The sequence below is a fragment of the Nipponia nippon genome, unplaced genomic scaffold (assembly GCF_047370975.1).
Source record: "Nipponia nippon isolate SJK-2023a ecotype South Korea unplaced genomic scaffold, ASM4737097v1 scaffold_3, whole genome shotgun sequence".
Lineage (NCBI taxonomy): Eukaryota > Metazoa > Chordata > Aves > Pelecaniformes > Threskiornithidae > Nipponia > Nipponia nippon.
In genome coordinates, this window is record NW_028262347.1 from 51,810,563 (window position 1) to 51,831,062 (window position 20,500).

Genomic DNA, 20,500 nt, shown 5'->3' on the forward strand with positions numbered 1-20,500 from the left:
GAAAGGCGCAGTATAGCCCAGTGAAAATCACACACAAAAGATTAAAAAAAAAAAAAAATCTAGAATAGCTAACCTCTAATCCCAGTTCTGACAACACGGATTTCCACTGTGGCCGAGAACAAGGGTTTGATTTCTCTGCAACTGAACTCCACAGATGAAAAGGCTGTATAGTATGAATTACAAAGCCCACATACCTACTTGGCTTTTATACTTTTCAAAATCATCCTACCTGTACAGCCAGAGCTTGCTTTACAAGGTACCAATTAGCTAAACTCTTGTACAGCGCTACCTTTGTTTTATAATCTATACTTGTTATCTTGTCAGTCTCTTAAATCGGTCTGACGTGGATGTTGGTGAGATACGTGGATGTTGCTGACCCACATACAGGCCAAAAAGTAGCACGAAATCTCTAAAGGCCCAGTCTCTGAAAAGGAATAAAAAAATCTGTATAAAGTAAATATTCAAGTTTCTCCCCAAATTTAAGAAATTTCATAGAAATGTTGCATTTGTTTCAAAGCCAAACTTTACTAAGGGAAAAAAGGTGTTGAAATGTGCTAACAAGGTGCACAAATTATTTCAGCCCTGCCCCTTAGTGACCAGATAAAAGGACCAAATGCCTGTGACCACATGTTGTCACAGAAAAGCTAAGTTCTCATTTTTCTTCAGGGTCACTATAGGCTACAGCTGTGCATTTCCACACCCTCATTTGTTTGGATTTCTTTCAAATCTGACCTTAATTCTGGGTATTTCCTGGGTTTATAATACTTAGCTTCAGGATATTTACAACATACCTTTCATATATTTTGTCCTCAACAACTGAATGTATTCTTAACCTTAATTCCCCCTTAACATTGCAAAACAGAGACAACGTACCTTTATTACACTGAAAAACTCATGCGCAAACAACAAGCAAGCAGCCGGAAGAATGCTACCTTGCAGCGCTTCAAATGATTTGCAAATACAAAGTATGTTGATTCTTTAATAATTGTTTATTTTAACTTTTATTGCCCAATTCAGGGATACACTCTGGCTACTTAATGCTGTGGTAAAGCAGCACAAAAATAACACAGCCGTGTTGAGATGCACGTTCCACTAGAGCATTGCTGAGCAGCTGGTTTGCCCCTTCAGGCTCCCGCTCTGTCCTCTCCTGTCCGTTCCCGTCCGCCACCCACCCTCTCTCCCCTTCCACCTTCACCTGCGTGTGCATGCAACCTCATCGCCACCTGCCTCTTTCCCATCTTCAAGCCCACCGTATTCCTACACGCACCTATACACGCACCTATACACGCACCTTGGCATTCCTACCCCGGGGTTGACGGGATACACCTGGTTATCTTCTAAAAGAATTACTTCATCAGCAACAACTTGCAGGCCATTTCTCATTAACTGATCACTCACCTTCAAGTGAAGGTTGTCATAGCAAATCTTGAAAGTCATCCGTTTTTAGTGACTATCTGCTTGGTTTTCATCATGGTTGAGGTCTTCTCCCAAAAAGACCAACGGTCCCTACAGCTCTCGGGGACCGCGAAACCAATTCCATGGTGCCTGATGCTGTCAGGCAGGAGGCAGAACACTGAACTGCACGAAAAGGATGTCAGAGAAATGCCCAGCGACTTCAGACTCGCTGACTACTGCCCCAAACAGGCAGCTGCCACGGAATTGTCTCTGCTGATGCAGGAATTTCAATTATAGACAATAATAGAAGAAAACCAAACACCACCCCCCCCCCCCCCAAAAAAAAAAACCACAAAACAAAAAAAATGGCTTGACCACAGATGCCAAGTTGCTTAAGAAATACATTCTTTAAAGCTACCTCCTAATGAAGAAAACCGATTCACTTGTAGGTCCTTAGAAAAAATCTCCTTATAGAGAGAGTGCTTTAATTTTATGGAAGATCTTTTCATCTGTAACAAAAAAGCTGAATTCCTACTTAAAATGGAAACCTCCTTTTGTTAGCTGCAGCTGATCCCTTTCTAAATTTATTAATGCACTTCATTTTACAGGTTAAACCTTTAAGTCCTTTACTCATTAGTGCCACATTATTACTTGTTCTTTTATGATCTATAAAGTATTTCTGTTCTAGAAATGCTAAATCCCACATTTACCCACAGTGAACATTTAATCTATAGCTTCACTACTTTTGTAAAAAAAGGAGATGTTTTTCTGATACTTCTTTCTTCAACACCATCACGTCTACAACGTATTTCCTACAAAGTTAATCAGTATAAAATCTAGATCAGATCCATAGCTACTATAAAAATATATATAACAACTATTTCAGGACAAAGGTTTTTCATCAGTGCCAGATCTGCCTCCGAGACACACGTAAGGGTCCCACTGGCATCAGCGGGAGACCCACGCATGTACCCGAGACACGTATTACACTCCTAGACCTCGGCAAGACTTCCGATACCAGGCGACATGCAGGACTTGCTTGCTAATAATTAGACTATAGACCATGTCTACAATAAGATCCTGAACGGCCTCAGTCACGGATGAGCCACATTACTTTCTACTGCCACTACTTCGGCGTTGCACGAATCAATAAGCGGCCAAAGTTAAAACTGATGACTCCCACAACACACCGAGCTAGCTAAACATTTCCAACAATGCCCCAAGAACCGCAAGTTCACTTAGTCTGTATTTTTAACAACACAGGGCCTTTGTTATTATAAATTGCAAAACAAAACCAAAGAATTCCACATAATATTTATACTTTCAAAAGTACAATATTAATACAGGTCGGTCAGTTAGAAATAACAGCAGTTTGTTAGGTCTACAAGATTTAACGTAAAACCGGTTTACAAATGCTGAAAAGCAGTAGTGGTCCAATAGTCACCATTACACATGAATTTCTCTCTTCCAGAAAATAAAAAAAATCCCAATTCAAATTTACCAGTATCAATGAAATATTAATAAAACACCCCCAAACATGCCACAATCACTATTCACAAATAAAGTTAAAATGAAATATACAAAAATTCACTTAATACTGTTAAATAACAATAAACTACAAGATTTCCTGAACAGAAATGGTAGGACCCCTGAATGTTTTACAGTGAATGTCAGGAAAAATTAAGTTACCTATGACTATTTTCATGATATACCAGCCAAAGATTTACATGACCATTTCAAAATATACCAATAAAGATTTACAGTCTCTTTAAGATGCACTAAACAAATAGGTTCATAAAGGTGAACACAAATGCTTAAAAATACTGTAACCATCACCAAGGGTGTACTTATGATACTCACTGAGATGCATAAGCATAGTAATAACATGTTTACTATCTCTGGTAAACAGATAACATCTAAGATCTGAAAAACTCTCTAAGTTCCCATTGTAAAAGCTCTGTAGTATAGTGAGTTCTTATCAAGTACAAACTTGCATCTTTCCAGTTGATTTCAAGTGAATAATGCACAAATGGGAGAGCAACAAGGTGGGAAAAGTGTGACATTATTCCCATGTTCTTGTAATCTTGTAATGCCCTGTTCCTCTGTAATGAAATTCTAAATTTCAAAAGTAAGCCAGGGTCCAACGTATATGAATCGTCTTTTCACTATTTGTATTTCTACGTTAAAAACAAGGTAAAAAAGTCATTGCTTCTGCAGGCCTCGTATGCACAACAACGTGCAAATATCTTATGCTGGAGTAAGCCTGACAAAATTTATCATCCAGTCTCCATGCTCTAATTTATCGATAACTAATGTAGGATCTGAGAGCAAAGAATAGTTACTGTTCACTTGTTTGAATCAACTTTCACACCATGTGCTTTTCAAAAACATAATATGCATTATAATTTTTCAACTACTTCAACACATATTTCCAATGTTAAATAAGGAATTAAGTGCCATGAACTTAGAGCATTAAAGATGGTTCACCTATAGCCAAGCAAAGCTATGTTTACATTCCAGGAAACACTGCAGTTTAAGAAATACAAAAAAACCCCGCAGCAGTAGAACATTTTATGAAGAGAAACAGATGCATTCACATATTATAAAGCCATTGCAACTTCTTCAGGCATGGAACTGTTGTGTTAACTATACAGACAGTAGTTATTTAGCAGCAATGATTCCGCAATAAATAATGCACTGTGTTTCTCAGTCCTGCACAAAAATTGCAGCTACAGTTACATCAACAGCTGTAACCTACTGGCTCTAGTGGCAGAGGAGACCTTAAAACCAACTGTACAAAAAATTGTCACACTGTGACAACAAATATAAAAACATAATCTGCAGGTTGGAAATAAAAAGACTCCACTGTGAAGAGGACAGTGTAGACAAACTGCGATTCCAAGTCCACCAACAGAGAGCACCGCCTTCAGATCCGAGTCCTTGATTGATAGGATAGGCTTGGGCTTGACTCTGCATCGCCCACTTTAAAAAAGCATGCTCTGCCTTCTGTTCTTCCCATGTCCTACAACAGAACACGGACCATAGTAAGAAACCGAAGCGTTTGCACAACAGACTATTCAGTTACTATCTACATCTTCTGTCGCTCTTTTTCAAGAGAGTATCTTTTGTGCTTAAACCAATATTGGGATCTCTTTTTAACTGCACTTGTTGCACTTTTAAAAATGTTTTTCACTTTGCCACCATTCATCCACACAGTAATGGTTTGAAACTCCAAGACATTCCCATACTAACAGTCCCTCTGCCCATACCTAATAAAACTCACCTCCTTCTACGCATTTAGCTTATGTGTCTCTACAGGAATCTGAGCAAGTAATTCTTGATATTTGTTTGAGTACATTCACACAAACCAATTCAACAAAGTATTTTTCAGTTCCGAATGTCTCTGGCACAGCATTCCATTTGCAGATATGAGAAAACATTAAGCTTTCCATACCTGTCTCTGGGTAAGTGGAATTTCGAAAACCAGGGTCTTTTTGCAGCTGAATCTCTTTTAGACTGAATATTGAAACACCTGGAATGTAACAAAGACATTAATTCATATCCAAACATAAATATGCTTTACTGCACAAAGTTCTATTTTAATTATACAGTTTAGATTAAAAAAAGTTTCCTATTCCCAAATATTCAGGTCAAGATATACCAGAGTTCTTTCATAGATTAGACTTGAGAGTTTTTCCTTAAGCAATGTACTTAGTTTAATGTACTGTCTTAACAATACTCTGCTACTTTACTACTCCTCTTACTTTCAGGCAAAGTGTGTATTCTTGTTCCAAGACTTCTGAAGTACGCATGTTTCATGGCCTCTTCTGCTGAAATTCTCTTCTTCGATTCATACTATTAACATAAAAGGACACAAGCGTGTTGGTTTTCATTAAAAAACTCTTTGCATCAAGTGATTTCATCAAAGGGAGAAATAGAGTTCTAGTTGCTCAATATTTCCCGCCAACTCACTAGGACAAATTTGTTTTCATTACTTTTATTTCACACATGAAAATCTAACATATGTTATCTAAATCAGCGTTATCAACATGTAACGAGATTGCTAAAATAGTCAAAATAACTGCTGTAAATGGATGCAAGTCAAAAATATACTTACTCTTTATTTATAGATGTAACAATGATTAGATGACAGATTTCTGTCTACATTATATTCTAATATTAAATTGCAATAAAAAGCTATTACAGAGAACACAGGTTTTCTAATTCAATGGACTACGCTGCAGTGTTTTGCATAAAATGGAACTTTAGGCAACATGGTGTTCAATCTGTGCTCAAATGTCTACTGCTTGGCATATGTGGACATTTGGACAAAGATGCAGACATTTACAAAGCTGTATACAGATAAGAAAAAAGTCCAAACAAGGACTGCAAGTACTGTTCTGAGACAATGTGTAAACAGATGAAGACCTGATGTAGAATTTAAATCACAGGCTGCAAAGCAGAGTAACTGCACTTCACCTTCTGTACTAAGAATTTTTAACACTGTGAAGTTACAGTGCTTCTGCATCTACTCAAAAACTTAAAGAGTTGGCCTTCCATCTTGCTTCCCCTCTTCTTGCTTCTGGCTCATTTTTAATACAGATTACAAGATTAAACCCACATACCACTTCACCTTTTGAATACAGTTTGCAAGATCAAAGAGTAATATTACACCTTAGTAACTGCTTCTCTAGGAGTAAGCCAAGTTCATCGTTACAGAAATTTAGTACTTGTATTTAAAAGTTCTGGTTTAATGCTGTATTTCACAAGAGATTTAGTTTTTTCAGGGAATGGCTAACATAGAATCAGTTCTATTTTTACAAAACGTAGTAAGAGAAGAAATCACTTCTGGGAAAAAAAAAATTAAACATCAAGTTTTAAATTCTTACAGTACAGAGGCTTCCCCAAACTGTCATTCTTCCCAAATCTGTCATCCATTACAGACTCAGCATTAAACTTGCACTTTTATAAAGTAAAGCCACAAAACACATCTTACTTGAAGGAACTTCGCTATCAATTCAATTCCTTCCGTGTCTAGCCTAAAAATAAAAATATTTTTAAAAATTAAAAGTTATTGAACTATATTTACAAAAACAAAACTGCAAAGGAACTGACTTCATTCAATGATATCAAACCTGAAAATTAAATTTAAACATGGAAATGCTTTCACCTAAACAACTTTTCTGCATGTTAATATGTATACATACAAGTACCAATATCTCAGAACAAGACTATTTGAAAAACACTGGGGACAGACAAATCCTGAGTTTTGGATTGTGATTTACTAGGTTAACCTGGATCATTTATTTCGGCAAAAAAAGTTGGTTTGTTTTTTTTTTTTTAAAAACCTAACACTACTCATTTAATAGAAGGACAAAATGTTAGATCTTTTTCTTCAAAATTGATAAAAAAATGTTGTAGTCTTTGTCATAAAGTTTATTTATAACAACTGTGCAGATCCTTCAAATTCCTCATAATGGTTTTAGAATGATTTCAAGAGACTGCTCAAGGAAACCTTGCCATTTTAACAATGGGCCTATTATATAACAGAAGAGAATCTGGGTTATTTAGGAAGTGCTGTGTGAATACTCCTACTATGCAGGCATTATTAATCAGAGTTTATAGCTCTATAGGTCATTAAGGAGCTATGGTACCTTGAATGATATTAGACAAAGTAATCACATAGTACCAGGATTATGCTTTGCATTACTGTCTGCCCACAATAACACAACTGACGTGTACTTTTCCAGCATTCAGTAGCAGAACGTACTTGGAAACATCTTCACACTTACAAATATGCAAAGCCACAGGGATGTATATTTTCTATTAATAAAACACAAAGTACCTTGGTGCATGGTTGATGAGGGGTTGTGGTTTATACTTAGGAAAGTTGTAGTTTCTAAATTCATCACTGGAAGAAATGCCTGGCCATGTTTCTTGACATGGGGTTCCTGCATTTAAGAAAAAGCAACAAATTCAACTTAAACAAATGTAAAAAACCAACTTTGACATAAATAAGCATTTAATCCTGTAATTTAAACCGTAAAGAAAGAAAAAAAAAAAAAAACACTTAATGAGTCTATGTTGTATAAACTCAGCTGCGCACTCAGCTCAATAATTTTTCATCAAGAGTACATTCACCTTAATTACAATGCAATATAAAATATCATTGTTTATAGATAAAGATCTACAGTTCTCGTGGAAAAAGTGTTTAGAACAAACATATAGCATTAACATTACTGCTAAAAGTATCCATTTACCCAGAAGTCTGAAAATTAAGTGCAGTTCATCTTCAACAGTCGAACCAGGAAAAAGAGGCCTTCCTGATGCCATTTCAAAAAATATGCATCCAACGCCCCTTTATAAAAACAGAGAATAAAGATATATCAGAAACAATCTAACAATTTAAGCCTTCAGCTCTTAAAGGCTTCTGTGATTTCTCCTCAATTAAAACAAATTATTAAATTAGTTGTTAGCCACATGCTGCTATTAGAAATATTGTTTTGAAAGATATGTAGCAACAAAAGAACTGTCAAAGACTAAACAAAACCTATGCCATAGTTATATCCTCTTCCTTCAGATGTCAAATGTATCAATTATATTAAAGCTCACAGTAAAACACCATGTTATGTTATCATGTCATTAGGGGAACATGTTTGGTTTTTTTTCCCCTAACACTGTGGGCCTAATGCCTGCTTACGCTAAGCAATAAAAAGGTACTCTCTGTTTTCAGAGACAAATAATAGCATCTTCCCTGTCTGCCAATCCTTTCTCTAAAAATCTAACTCAGTTGTAGCCTTCAAAAATTCAAAGGATGAATATTTGAATGCTACTATATAATAAAAAGTTGACATTTTTTCAACTTGACTGAGAACAAAAATTTAATTAGATAAAGCTCTACAAACCACATGTCAATTTGAGTTGAATACTCTGAAGATCCAAGGAGAACATCAGGTGGTCTGTACCATAACGTGACAACTTCATTGGAATAGGTCTTTGTAGGAACAGACTTCGCTCTAGCCAATCCTTGACAAAAAGAGAAATAGAGAGTTATGTGCAGCTTGCTGAAACCTTTTTTTTGAGTGAAATTGACAAAGAATTTTTAAGAGCTAAATCAAACTTCTTATACTTGCTAAATACCTTCCCTTAATGTTCATTAAAGAGCCCTAATAAATACATTTCTACAACTTGTGATTTGCCTCTCAGTATTTAGGGCAATCTCATGATCAGCATTTTTAAGCATAGAAGGCAGGTAAACAGATCAAAACCTGGAGTAATCCTATAAATTTCATTAAAACAGCAAAGCATTAGATCAATATGACACCTCCTCCCTTTGAAAACCCATCCACATTATTTCCATTTGAGAATTACGTTGCAAAAGGCAGAAGGCAACAAATGAATAATGAAACGGTAGAAACAGACCAAATCAGTGCTGGATCAGCAGGGGTTTTCCATCCTAACATTGTCAGTTTGTCAGTAAAATCTTCAATAAAATTTAGGTCTATCATGTCAGATGCAATCTTCTGAGCAACTTTCATTCACACAGAAGGGGAAAAAACAATGGTAACACAACTTTCAAAGGACCTTCCTGACACAGAAGGTAACAGGAAACTGTGAATGCCCCACGCTACTGGAAATCCCAAAGGAACTTGGCGTATCAGTGATGGAGTGACACCTGACAATTTAGCACATGGAGAGACCCCTTCTCTCTCCCGTTGTGGTTACTCTGCTTTTGAGTGCTGTGGAGTGTTTGGAAAAGCAACTTGAGCTCCACCTTAAGGATCTGACCAAGTGTCAATTTCAAAGGAAGCTGTAAGACTACTTTCAAACCACAAGTCAAGCGACAGTATTACCTATACACGTATTGCTTTGATTACTAATATCCTGTAAAAGGCTGACTTTCATTTTCCATCTGAGAATGCACAAATTCACTACAAACCCAATGTTTCCTTATAAAGAAAAGATGTCTGTCTCTTGCTGAGTGAAGAAAGTATTTGTTACAGAATAATTTCAGGCCATACCGAAGTCTGCAAGCTTCAGTTCTCCTTTCTCATTGATTAGTAGATTTTGTGGCTTCAGATCTCGATGTAATACCTTTCTCCTATGACAGTATGCCAAACCACGAAGAATCTGGTATAAAAATAGCTACAAAAGAGAACATTTATATAAATTAGACTAAAAAATGTTAATCTACAGATTACATGACTAAACCAGCCCGTCCGGGCACTGTAGAGTTAAGTCTTTGTATTGTAAGCAGGACAAAAATACTTCTCAAAAAGTTACTTTTCCATATGAACACATTCTGAACATCATTATTGTTTACAGATCTAAAATCCCTTTATGCTAATGCACTGTTTTAACACAATACTTTACAACAAAGATTTTAGGAGCAATTTGTTCTGCTTAACTGAAGAGAACCACAGGGCTGTTTATTTTTAAGTAAGCATTTACAAAAGCTCTTCCCCACACTCATGTCTTTAAAGGCAACTGTCTCTGACTATTCTCATGTTCCCTTCTGCCACAGGATCCCTTCTGAAAATGGAGCTCAGCATCCTTTCTATCCAATTGCGCTAAACTATGTAAAGAACATTTTGGTGTGCTATTGGAAAAATACACTTGGATTCACAAACTCATGAAACATGGAGAAACGGGGAAACGAGGATTACTAAAACAGCCCAACTGCCTCTGGCATTTATATTCATCCTCTCACCTTGACACACACAGGTTTATTTTAGTCCTTTGGAACAGCAAGCCAAGCAAGCAACTTCAGTCATGAGTATTAATGCCGCACATATATAGACAGAGAAGCAGTAAGGGATGAAGAAAGGTTTAGCAGAGGGCAGCCAAGCAAGTTTACTATATCACTACATTAGGAACTACTATTTTTGTTTCTGTAAAAGGTCTGATCTTAAACATGGGACTTTTGGTAGCCATTGCTGGCATTTACCACACAGCAGTCCTCAGCCAGTATAGATGATCAAACATACAATGAAAAAATATAGAGCATTACAGAAAGCAACGTTTACCAATGTGACAAATTCAGCATGTAATAGGACTTCTGAGGAGAAACACTAGAATGTTTTTATATGACCGTTTTCTAACACATCAGTTTATTTTTGTACCAGGTGACACCACCAAATTCTTTTTCCTAAACTGGAAATATACACAGCAGGTGTAGTTTACATCCATCTGTTCTCAGTCTGCTTACGTGGGATTTATCTGTTCTAGAAAAAAAGGAATTGGGATCGATTTTTTTCTTTCTTTTCTTTTTCAAAGAGCATAATGAGAAGCAACAAGTTTTGTTTCATCTGCTCATGTCCATACTGTTGCAGGGGTAGTCGGTCCCAAGTAATATTAACAGGACTGTTGGGGAAATCAATAGCCATCTCTAGGGTACACTGGGACTGCAAGGATTAGTCAAGAAGGCAAAGCAGATTATTCTACAGAAATCGTGGATCTTCACCACAGTTGGCATGGATCCTTTTGGAAATACACAGCATGACATGTATTAGCTCAAAATTTTGTTTGAAACAGTAATATCTGCAGAGATGACACACATCTTTATATTATACATCCTCATTTTGTTAAAACTCAAAAAACTAAAATTAGCTGAGGAATATGAGGGGAATGACGACAGGGACATCTCTCAAATGTTAATAATGACCCAAACCCTCCAGTTATTGTTAGGTAAGCACCTACAGCTACTACAGTTAAGCAGCTGTTCTGGTTTCCCAGTGTCAAAGCTACTGACCATATAAATCTGCCTTAGGGCATAGCTTAAACCATAGGCAAACAAGGAAAAACAGTTCCTCTGCTTAGCTTGGATTACCACGAGCAGATTCTGCTTGTTCTCTAACTGCACTTACTACACGAATCAGCTTGCCACTTACAGCTTTTCTTTATATTTTTTTAAGCTTAAAGCACTACTTATTAACTTGTAGTTAATTAAAAACACAAGCATAATTATGCTTTTTGTTGTCTCTCTGAACTAGATACAAATTAAAGAATTTCCCTTTGCAGACTCTCAAAGGAAACAAAAGAGTAGGTTAAGGGCAGATGTCTTTCCCTAGAGATACTTACTGCAATGTGACAACAAAATAAAAGAAAAAGCTATCCAAACAGTAACCAGTATCTAGACTGAATCCCATATGCAATTCAACAAAGAACAGATTTCTCAACATGCAACTAAGCCAAAACCAAGGATGACAACTCTACTGGAATGCACACAAACCCCATCACTTCACAGTATTTAGTACATTGTGTTGTCAACCACGTTTGTGCCACGTGCTCCTGTAGAAGAATAAAAGCAATTTTCCTACCCTGCGTGCACACTCATGGTTTTGTTCTTTAGGATCACAGCTTAAAGTTAATTTTTTTCAAGAAGAGTTTCTCAAACACAGCTACCATACAAATAACATTCCTTATATGAATTATATATGGCTTAATGTAGAGGTTTTGAAGGTACAGCCCAGCACAGGCTGCAACACAGCAAGGTGATACTGGTAACCCAGCCTCCTCAGACAACTTCATTCATTTCAAGATAGGATTGTCCTCTGTTTGGAATCTTGTTTATCAAGTCGTAAGTATTAAAGAACGTAAACAGTTATTCCAGTTTTCCAAATCAAAACCTGCTTGTTAGGAGAGAGGTAATACTTGAACCTGAGTTAGTTTCAGCAGGCCAGATTGGAAACTGACTCACTTGACCTGGCCACAGCCATAGTTAAAAGCAACAGACAATTAAACCTTAAAGAAAATAATTTCCATTTTATTACTAAAGGAAAGATGAACATCACTCATTCTTAAATATGTATTATTAATTTCTTACTTGTGTGGTAGGCAGTGGCATCCAAACCCACATTCATGATTGAGGCTACGTTTTTCTCCGTGTGCATATATAAATTTTATTTGAGGATATACCAAACTACAGATTTAACTTATAATAAAAGAGTATAAAATAACAGAAGGACAAGAAGAGGTCACAAGAGTTATGAATGTATTATTTTTTAGGAAGTTTTTAATTTTAAATATGTAATTTTAAAGAGAATAAAAACATATAAAGTTATATAATCTCCTGTTTTCAGTGCTTTAAACACTTAAAAGCCATTGAAACCAAAAAGAAAGACTTCATCTGATGTCAAATGTAGTTAAACCAAGCTCAAAGGTCAAAAAGGAAGCTAAGTTTCTTAATTTTATTATTTTTTTTAGAAGCCCTAAGCCATATAGCTCCCGATTATTAAGTTCTCTGAAATTCTTAGAACAGAGAAAGTTTGAAGATAGTAACTGTCACTGAAAACACTCACCTTTACATTGTGCATACTCATGATGTTACCACAGTCATCCATGTACTGCTTCAGATCCTTGTCCTGTCAAAACACCATCATCATTGTTCAGTAAGATTGTGGACAACAGATTATTATGAACATTATTTATTGTTAGAACTGAAATAATTAATTAGAAAACTGAGTTTTCTGCAAAAGATGCTCAATGATAAAACACCTAAAAGCCTGAACATGCAGCAAACTCTGTCTTTCCAGAGGATACAAATACCCATTTTCCAGCAAGCTGCATTGTCTCAGACGACATTATTTGTTATTGCCTTCTCCTCCATCTTGTGTGCACCACAGTATTTTATGAAATTGCTACATTCTCCAATTACATTGGAAGTAAAGAGGGATGAAGAAAAACTCTTATTATGCTTGTATATTCCAGCATATTATACAAAAAATATCAGGTACAGATTCAGCGAGAAAGTGAAAAGTCTACAACAGAAGAGGCGAGCAAGCGAGATATGTAATTGTGGACACTTGCTTGAAAAGCTTGTTACAAAAAGATGGAATGTGTTGTTTACTTTGAAGCATACTTTTTTCCTCAGCTAACTTGCAAGAGCTGCATCACAACACAAAATCACGCTATTATTCAAACAATATTTATCTTTTTTTACAGTTAATGATTTTGGTACAAGTAGACAGTTTGCTCAGGTAGATCACCACTAACTGCTATAATGAAACTCTGAAATGATCAGAACAGTATTTACTAATTTATAGGAATTTAGGAACTGAATACACTTTTCTCATTTTAAGCTGAATGATTCTAGATGCAGGAGAAAACTATAACAGTCCCAGTATTTTTAAAAAGAGTACAGAATTTTGTTATGTCTGTGTTACTTAGAAACAATAAATCGAATGTAAAGCTCACTAGTTGTTGAAGCACTTACCAGATATTCGAAAACAAGAGTCAAAGACTTGTCTGTGTGCACAATATCATGTAATGTAACAATATTTGCATGCTTCAGATCTTTTAATAATGACACTGCAAAACAGAATTGTAAGTATAAAATAAATAAATGCGAAACGCATGAGCAGTAAATGCATTTCGAGCAAGTTCATACATATAAGCTATTTATTTTTTTTTAACTAAAAAGCTATTTTTAAGAACATAATACTCATATAGATTAAGTTAATAAGGAAGGTGTTTAATCAAAACACCAAACAGACATTTGAGTAACAAACTGTAACTATTTCCTAAATTATATATTTCAGGCAGACGTAGTCATTTGGTAAAATGTATTCTGAATTCCTGAAAGTTACTCACTAATAATAGTCTAATACAGTATAAAATCATCCATTTATAACACTGCATTTGAGGCCACAACCACCCCCCCATAAAGCACGTAAATTTGAAACACTAACTCTGTATACATCTAGACTACAATTTTCCTCATCAAAACTAATACCGTTTTCATTAATCTCCCACGTAGCCTATGTATTTCCAAATACCAACAGTACTTTGGTCAAAAAGAAATTGAGAAGTAACTGAAATTCTAAGAAGTTACATAAAAAATTATCACCTTCTCTTATGGCTGTGCATGGTGCTCCCTCTTCATGTTCCAGGCGGATTTCTTTCAGAGCTACCAGGTTCTCTGTCAATTTACTTCTCCCCTTATAAACTGTTGCGTAAGTACCCTACAAAATGGAAAAAGAAGGAAACTCTTACAAATTTTTCATTCATTGAAAGATAAGTTAAAGAAGAAAATATAAACTTCTATCTGAGGTTCTAATACGTTTCATTTTGCATATGAATAGTTTTTACATTGTCTTCTTTTGATATATGTAAAACTACAAAATATTTTGTAAGCACAGGTCTGAACACACAGAAGACACAAGGGATGTGCATGCTTAACAACTCTGAAAATTACATGGAAAGCTGTACACCACATAGCTACTAAAGAAGTCGGATCAGGTAGTGTTAAGTTCACCAAGTTCACTGCTGGGATCATTTACCCTCTTGAAAAGCTCTATTTGATTAAAATTAGCTCAGGTATCTCTACGCTACACTGCAGTTATGTTTCCAAAGGCTGCAGACATACTCTTCCATTACTTTTATGAAAACATGTAACTCCTTTTGATAGCTTCTTGTCTTCATTACATATTTTACGTAAGAATCTTTTTTTGCGAGAGAGGGGAGTTGCCAAAGTTTCATTTTGGTTGACATAACAAACAGTGAATATTATGAAGCTTATCCTTCTCAATTGTTTTTTTTTTTTTTTGCTTAGAGAATAAGAGATTCAAAACTCTCAAGGCACGTTACATAAGGACAAGAAATTCTGACAAAACAGCAAGTAGGTACAACTAATCCCAGCAATTGCAAAGAGGAAGCAACACAGTTACAGAAATTGCCCTAGGTTACAGTACATAGCTGGTGTCGTCCACTACACTTTGTAAGCAAGTGAGATAATGTACACCCACAACTATGACTCCATAGCTACTAGATTAACATTCCTCCAAAGATACGCAATGTTGTGTCATGTCTAGTGACCCATCTAACGAGTACTAGAGGCAAAACGAAAAATAAACGCGTTTTGAAATGAAAACATTGCAAACAGAGATCTAGCTGCAATATTCACAGCAGAGATGCTGACCAGCCCTGCCTCCTTCTGTAATGTGCAGTGAGTCCCATTCCAGTGCTCCTTGTCCATTTTTGATCCTGTTGGCCAACCTCAACCAAATTGGATAGGACTGACACCTGGCCCCTCCTGAATTCTACCATTTCTCTGGAAGTCAGAGGCTGAGTGGAGGCAGAAAGCCGTATTGCTGCCTTCCCACAAGGAAAGGCAAACTCAGTGTTATGCACTTCACTTGGCAGCACCCAGCTGTCTGCCCAGCTCAGGCGTGCAGGCTTCTGTACTGCCTGCTCCCTGCAAGCACTGGCTTCTTGTCCAGCACGAGTGCTCCCTAACACCTAACTCACAGCAGGAGGATGTCAGACTTAACTAGTTTTATTATCGACAGAATAACTTTGTCTATCTGCGCACAAAGCCAGTCTACGTAAGAAGGTCACAGATCCTTTGCTACTGGAGTCTTGCTCTTTCCCAGCGCAGTGATGGTCTTCCTGCCTTTTTTTTTTTTGCTTATTATATACGTACAGAACATTCGTGTGGTTGTGACATTGTTACACATGATGAATATGTTTCGTTTATTGAAAAGATAAATTCAATGGGTATTTTGAGGGATATGGATATTTTCAGTTAATATTTATGTAAATTTTTACATAAAACATTATCATCAAAGTAATAATAATTTCAAAAGAAAGCTATACATACCTCTCCAAGCTTTTCTAGCTTGATATAGGTTTCCATTTTTCCAAATCCAATTTCTGACTGCAATGAAAAGAAATAGAACATCGATCATTAAAACTCAACACTTCATTTATGCATCATTTAATCAGCAAGCTAAACTTTTTTCCAGAAAAATACCTGATAGTACTTGACCAAACACCGCACAGTTCCGCTATTTTAAAAACAATTTAGCATATTATGATATAAATGCGTCCCAATATCCAAGCCTAATGCTCAGTTTGTTGGCCAGTCTACTGTGTATCCTGGAAGGACTATGCACTGAGTTACACTTAGACTGAAACCCCTCTTTACCCTACCTCCTACTTAAGTCTTCTCCGCTCTTCTGATCTGATTATTAATAATAAGGTTGTTATAGCTCAAAGCACAGAAGTCATCTCAAACTATTCCACCCTTTCTCTTGCTTAGCATAACCATATGCTGCTGCTTCTTTCAAAATAACTTTCATTACTTATTTGCTCTCCGCTAATGTATATAACACATTCAAGATCTCAGCTCCAGTCTTCCTCTCCCATTCTGACCTCTCACTGCCTTTCAGTCTAAAACTCTTGTCAGTAAAATCCCTAAACATCATTCTTCCACAACCTTCAGCTTTGTCTCAACAATTTACGTGTCATGGCTCGTAACTTCAAGTCTTTGTGTATCTTATTTGCACCTATTCAACTTCTCTTTTTTTGTCACCAACTTCACACTGCAACGCAAGACAGGAGGGTTTGCCTGCCTCTGTAACACCTTCTTCTGAAGACTGTAAGATCATTACTCTCTTCCTGTTCAAATCCACTGCTACTCTCATATTTAATACAGTTATTGCTTACAGTTATTTTCATGTAAGACCATTGTCAATTACACCAAAGCTTTATGTTGTAAACCAAAACCATTGTCAGTTACACCAAAGCTTTATGAGTGTAAAGAATGTTGTAAGTAGACATGTAAAACACGTCAATTTTTAAACCTATTTACAAAGTACATACAGCCTGTACCCTGTCAAAACCCCAAATCCATAGGCTTCATGGGGTTTTGCTTTACTGACAATTGAACGTACACTAAGACAAAAAAGCCAGGTCTTCTCCCTAGCATCACCGCCTCCTTTCAATTCCAAACATAGCTCTCCACCTGCTGTTTCTTTCTAAGGAATGATACTTTGACCCCGGACTGGCTTCAGCACCTACGTCGACAAGTCTGAATACGTTGATTTGCTCCTAACATCCGATGGATACTGAAGTTGTATATTATTTCACAGTAACACAGCGTAACATAAATACTGCTGACTGTATTAAGATTTGACAACAACATAATGCGAAGGTATACTAAGAAAAGTTGCATTAATACTTAATTTTCAGAACACATGCATGAAAATACATCTGAAGTAAGTGTAAGATCTTGTCTGTAAACATATCTGACATATCTAAGAGAAAAAATGGGCACATAATTATGTTAATATAATATTAAGAGTAATTCTGCTTTATTAAATTAGTTACAGAATTGAAATGTTTTAAAACTGCATAAGGATACTTTAGCATCAAGCATACTTAGGAGCTTGTTGAAGCCAAGCTGTTTATCCCAAAATACAAGCAAAGTTGATATTTGACAACTACAGAACTCCAGTGAGATTTTAAACATACCACTGATATAGGTACAATGTTAGTAAAATAAATATTATGTTTCCAAAGTGCATTTTGACCTACTTAAACAAACATATCTTGAAGTGAGTATTAGATGGTATTCGAATTAAAAAGACAGGCTGCTTAGTTTACAGGAGAAACTACAGGAGAGCTCATAGCCATTGGCCTGGTTATTGCCAGACAGTCTGGAATGCAACTTAGAAGTCTGATTTCTAACACACCTCAATGTTGTTCATCAAGACTAACAAACTTAAAATCTTCAGACAACAAAATCATAAAATAATTCCTATGTACAGGGGACAGACTTGCCTTTCAATGTGTTTTATTTTTTAATCACATTTTGGTTGCCTACCAGTCATAAGAAAAACTAATTTTTAGATTCCTCACACTACGATCAATTTCCTTTCTCCTTCAAAATAATTTCTGAACTATTTAATTTTTTTCTGCAATACACATCTGTCCATCTTGACTTACACAGAAATACTGATGCATTGTATTTATGGTCTCTTACTTCCAGTGGCTGGTGCATAAGAGTTACACCTATGTTACTGCGCATGCATGTACATGTATACACAAAATACAATTACCATAAAAGCTAATTTTTTTTGTTGTATTTCAAAGAAATACACCAGACCTAAAGTATAACAAGTCCTCACTTGATACTTTTTATAGCTTTTTTCCTTTGATTCCTACTAAGCCTTGAAAAGAGACATACCTTTGAAGCAGAGCACAATATTCATATATTGTAATTAACAGTCTGCTAGCAAGCTTTCAATGTCAATCTCGGAATAATGAGTCCTTGAATTTCTTTTTTTTTTTAAAGGTTAGTTTGAAATCATGAAAGGACAATGCAGCAAATGCATGCCTGCATACCACAGCACTCCTGGCAGGTTTCATTTTGGACTTTTAAGCCCTGAAAGCATTTTTAAAAGGCAAAACAAGACAACCTTGGGACAGGAAGCTGATTCCATACACACACCATATTCATTAGAGGGCACTGTTTTTCTGTCTGTCTTCTAGAACATAAGGAGGAGAGAACTGCTCTCGGGGCTCACCATTAAGTGAGCAAGGGGATTTAGAAACACAGGAAACATCCCCCAGCCCCCAAATTCTATATTCCGACACTGAAAAGGTTCTATTGAAAAGGTGCTTTACCAACATCTGAAAAGAGACAGTTTAGGGAAGTGTATTCCTCAGTTCAGTGCTACATCAGTAACTAAGTGGTTAATGAGCTACAAAACTCTGGCACAAATATTTAAGGTTGCTACATTATTATTACTTCCAGTGCTTTGATCCAGTCTTTTCTTCTTTTAATATTGTTCTTGTAAAAGGCGACATGCAGATTAGAGCTTTAGCCCAGCACACTAAATTGTATTTTTTCAGGGGAAAAATACATGATACAACTCAACCATTGCTTTGTTACAGACATTATTAATTCACAGGGAATAAAATAGAGATATTTCACAGTTAATAAAACTAATTCACTACACGTACTTTCATATTTATTTTTCCGCAAATAAGCCATTAAATCAAGAAAACAAAGAACAATGCAGATTTCATAAACTTATCCAGTTTTTCTCTGCAAAGAATTTCTCGCCAAAGAATTTGCTTGGAAAGTCAGTAATGGTCTAGCAATTCTTTAAGACCTCGATTAACATTAAGAAAACTGATAGATCAAATTATGATTGAAATGGAACAATTTTTCTAAAAATAAGCTAAAATTTTTGAGGGACTATTTCATGGATGTGAGTATTTTATATGAGTGTCCAGGTTTTCTAGCATTTATACTCTAATTACAGTACAGGAATCCTCATTCTGCGATCTGCAAGGAAAGACATGTTTTAAAATAACCCAATAATCTAAAAAGGTATATGTGTATTTATTCATTCATATTCCTAGGAATCCACCTATGCTTTTTAAAAAAAAAAAAAAAAAATCTATCATTTCAACAGCAATTTTGAGAAAGAAAATTTGTTATCAAACACAAAAAGAACAGTGAGGAGGACCTGCCTTCGTATTATGCTGCTTTAGGGCCTTCCTACTCTATCACATGAGAGCCCCAGGCTTGACCTAAGACTACGTGGCCTATTTGTTCAAACAGATCATCCCTGCTCTAAAAAGCAAAACTATTTAAGTATGTACTTTGGGAGCTGAGTTTAGCTACTGATTACAATGGGTCAACACCCTCACTGAGAAATGACAGGACCAAGTTTGCAGAAGAAAAATGAAAGAAAGGGTGCAATTCTTCAATGGACTTTGACAGGTGCACACTGAAGTTCAGGACATAAAAGCCAAAGTGTAAATGAAGCTGAATCACACCTATGGTATGCAGACATCTGCATTAAATGGAATCTGAAGAACCGAGAGGTTGGTTTAGCATGGCAGATGCATTACACTTACTAGCGATGCTCTACGAGAACGTCGACTCATTGGCTGATCAAAGGGCGGGCTGTTAATCTGCAGCTTTTCGAGATAGCCATCAGGTATCCTGATGTCAGCAGGCAGGGACAAACGCTTGTTCAAATCCTGCAGTAAATAATGTTAAAAAGAGAAGGGTCAGGTATAATTCAGAATTTCCTTCCTGAAAAATCTTTTAACACCTGTAGTGTTACTGTTACGACAGTGTTGCTATTCAAAACTGAAATATTTATACAAATGAAATAAGTAATTTCACAGAAATGGTTTTTAAGAACAATTTCCCAGAAATTGGTTTTAAAAACATTCTCTTCTAATAATACTTCAAATTGCTTAGACAACAGGTTCAAAAATTCAGTGCTTTACAAACTCATTACTTTAACAAGAGGAATAAAATATGAAAATGTAATTAATTACATTGTGGATAAATGTACTG

The 20,500-nt window shown here is 36.0% G+C and overlaps 1 protein-coding gene across 7 annotated transcripts in view; it reads right to left on the reverse strand.

Annotated features, from left to right (window-relative positions):
* Nucleotides 1-2,624: 2,624 nt before the first annotated feature.
* The window catches only part of CDK17 (cyclin dependent kinase 17), a 95,110-nt gene continuing 77,234 nt past the window's right edge, over nucleotides 2,625-20,500 (reverse strand). For all 7 annotated transcript variants that reach the window (XM_087764612.1, XM_087764611.1, XM_087764616.1 and 4 more), the window contains 13 exons: nucleotides 20,050-20,175; nucleotides 15,995-16,051; nucleotides 14,243-14,357; nucleotides 13,610-13,704; nucleotides 12,696-12,758; nucleotides 9,417-9,540; nucleotides 8,301-8,421; nucleotides 7,656-7,753; nucleotides 7,241-7,346; nucleotides 6,392-6,434; nucleotides 5,160-5,250; nucleotides 4,850-4,927; nucleotides 2,625-4,417 (listed from right to left, as the gene is read on the reverse strand). In XM_087764612.1, coding sequence (XP_087620738.1) covers nucleotides 4,380-4,417; nucleotides 4,850-4,927; nucleotides 5,160-5,250; nucleotides 6,392-6,434; nucleotides 7,241-7,346; nucleotides 7,656-7,753; nucleotides 8,301-8,421; nucleotides 9,417-9,540; nucleotides 12,696-12,758; nucleotides 13,610-13,704; nucleotides 14,243-14,357; nucleotides 15,995-16,051; nucleotides 20,050-20,175 — 1,155 coding nt within the window. In that variant the 3' untranslated portion in view covers nucleotides 2,625-4,379. The remainder of the gene's footprint in view (nucleotides 4,418-4,849; nucleotides 4,928-5,159; nucleotides 5,251-6,391; nucleotides 6,435-7,240; nucleotides 7,347-7,655; nucleotides 7,754-8,300; nucleotides 8,422-9,416; nucleotides 9,541-12,695; nucleotides 12,759-13,609; nucleotides 13,705-14,242; nucleotides 14,358-15,994; nucleotides 16,052-20,049; nucleotides 20,176-20,500) is intronic.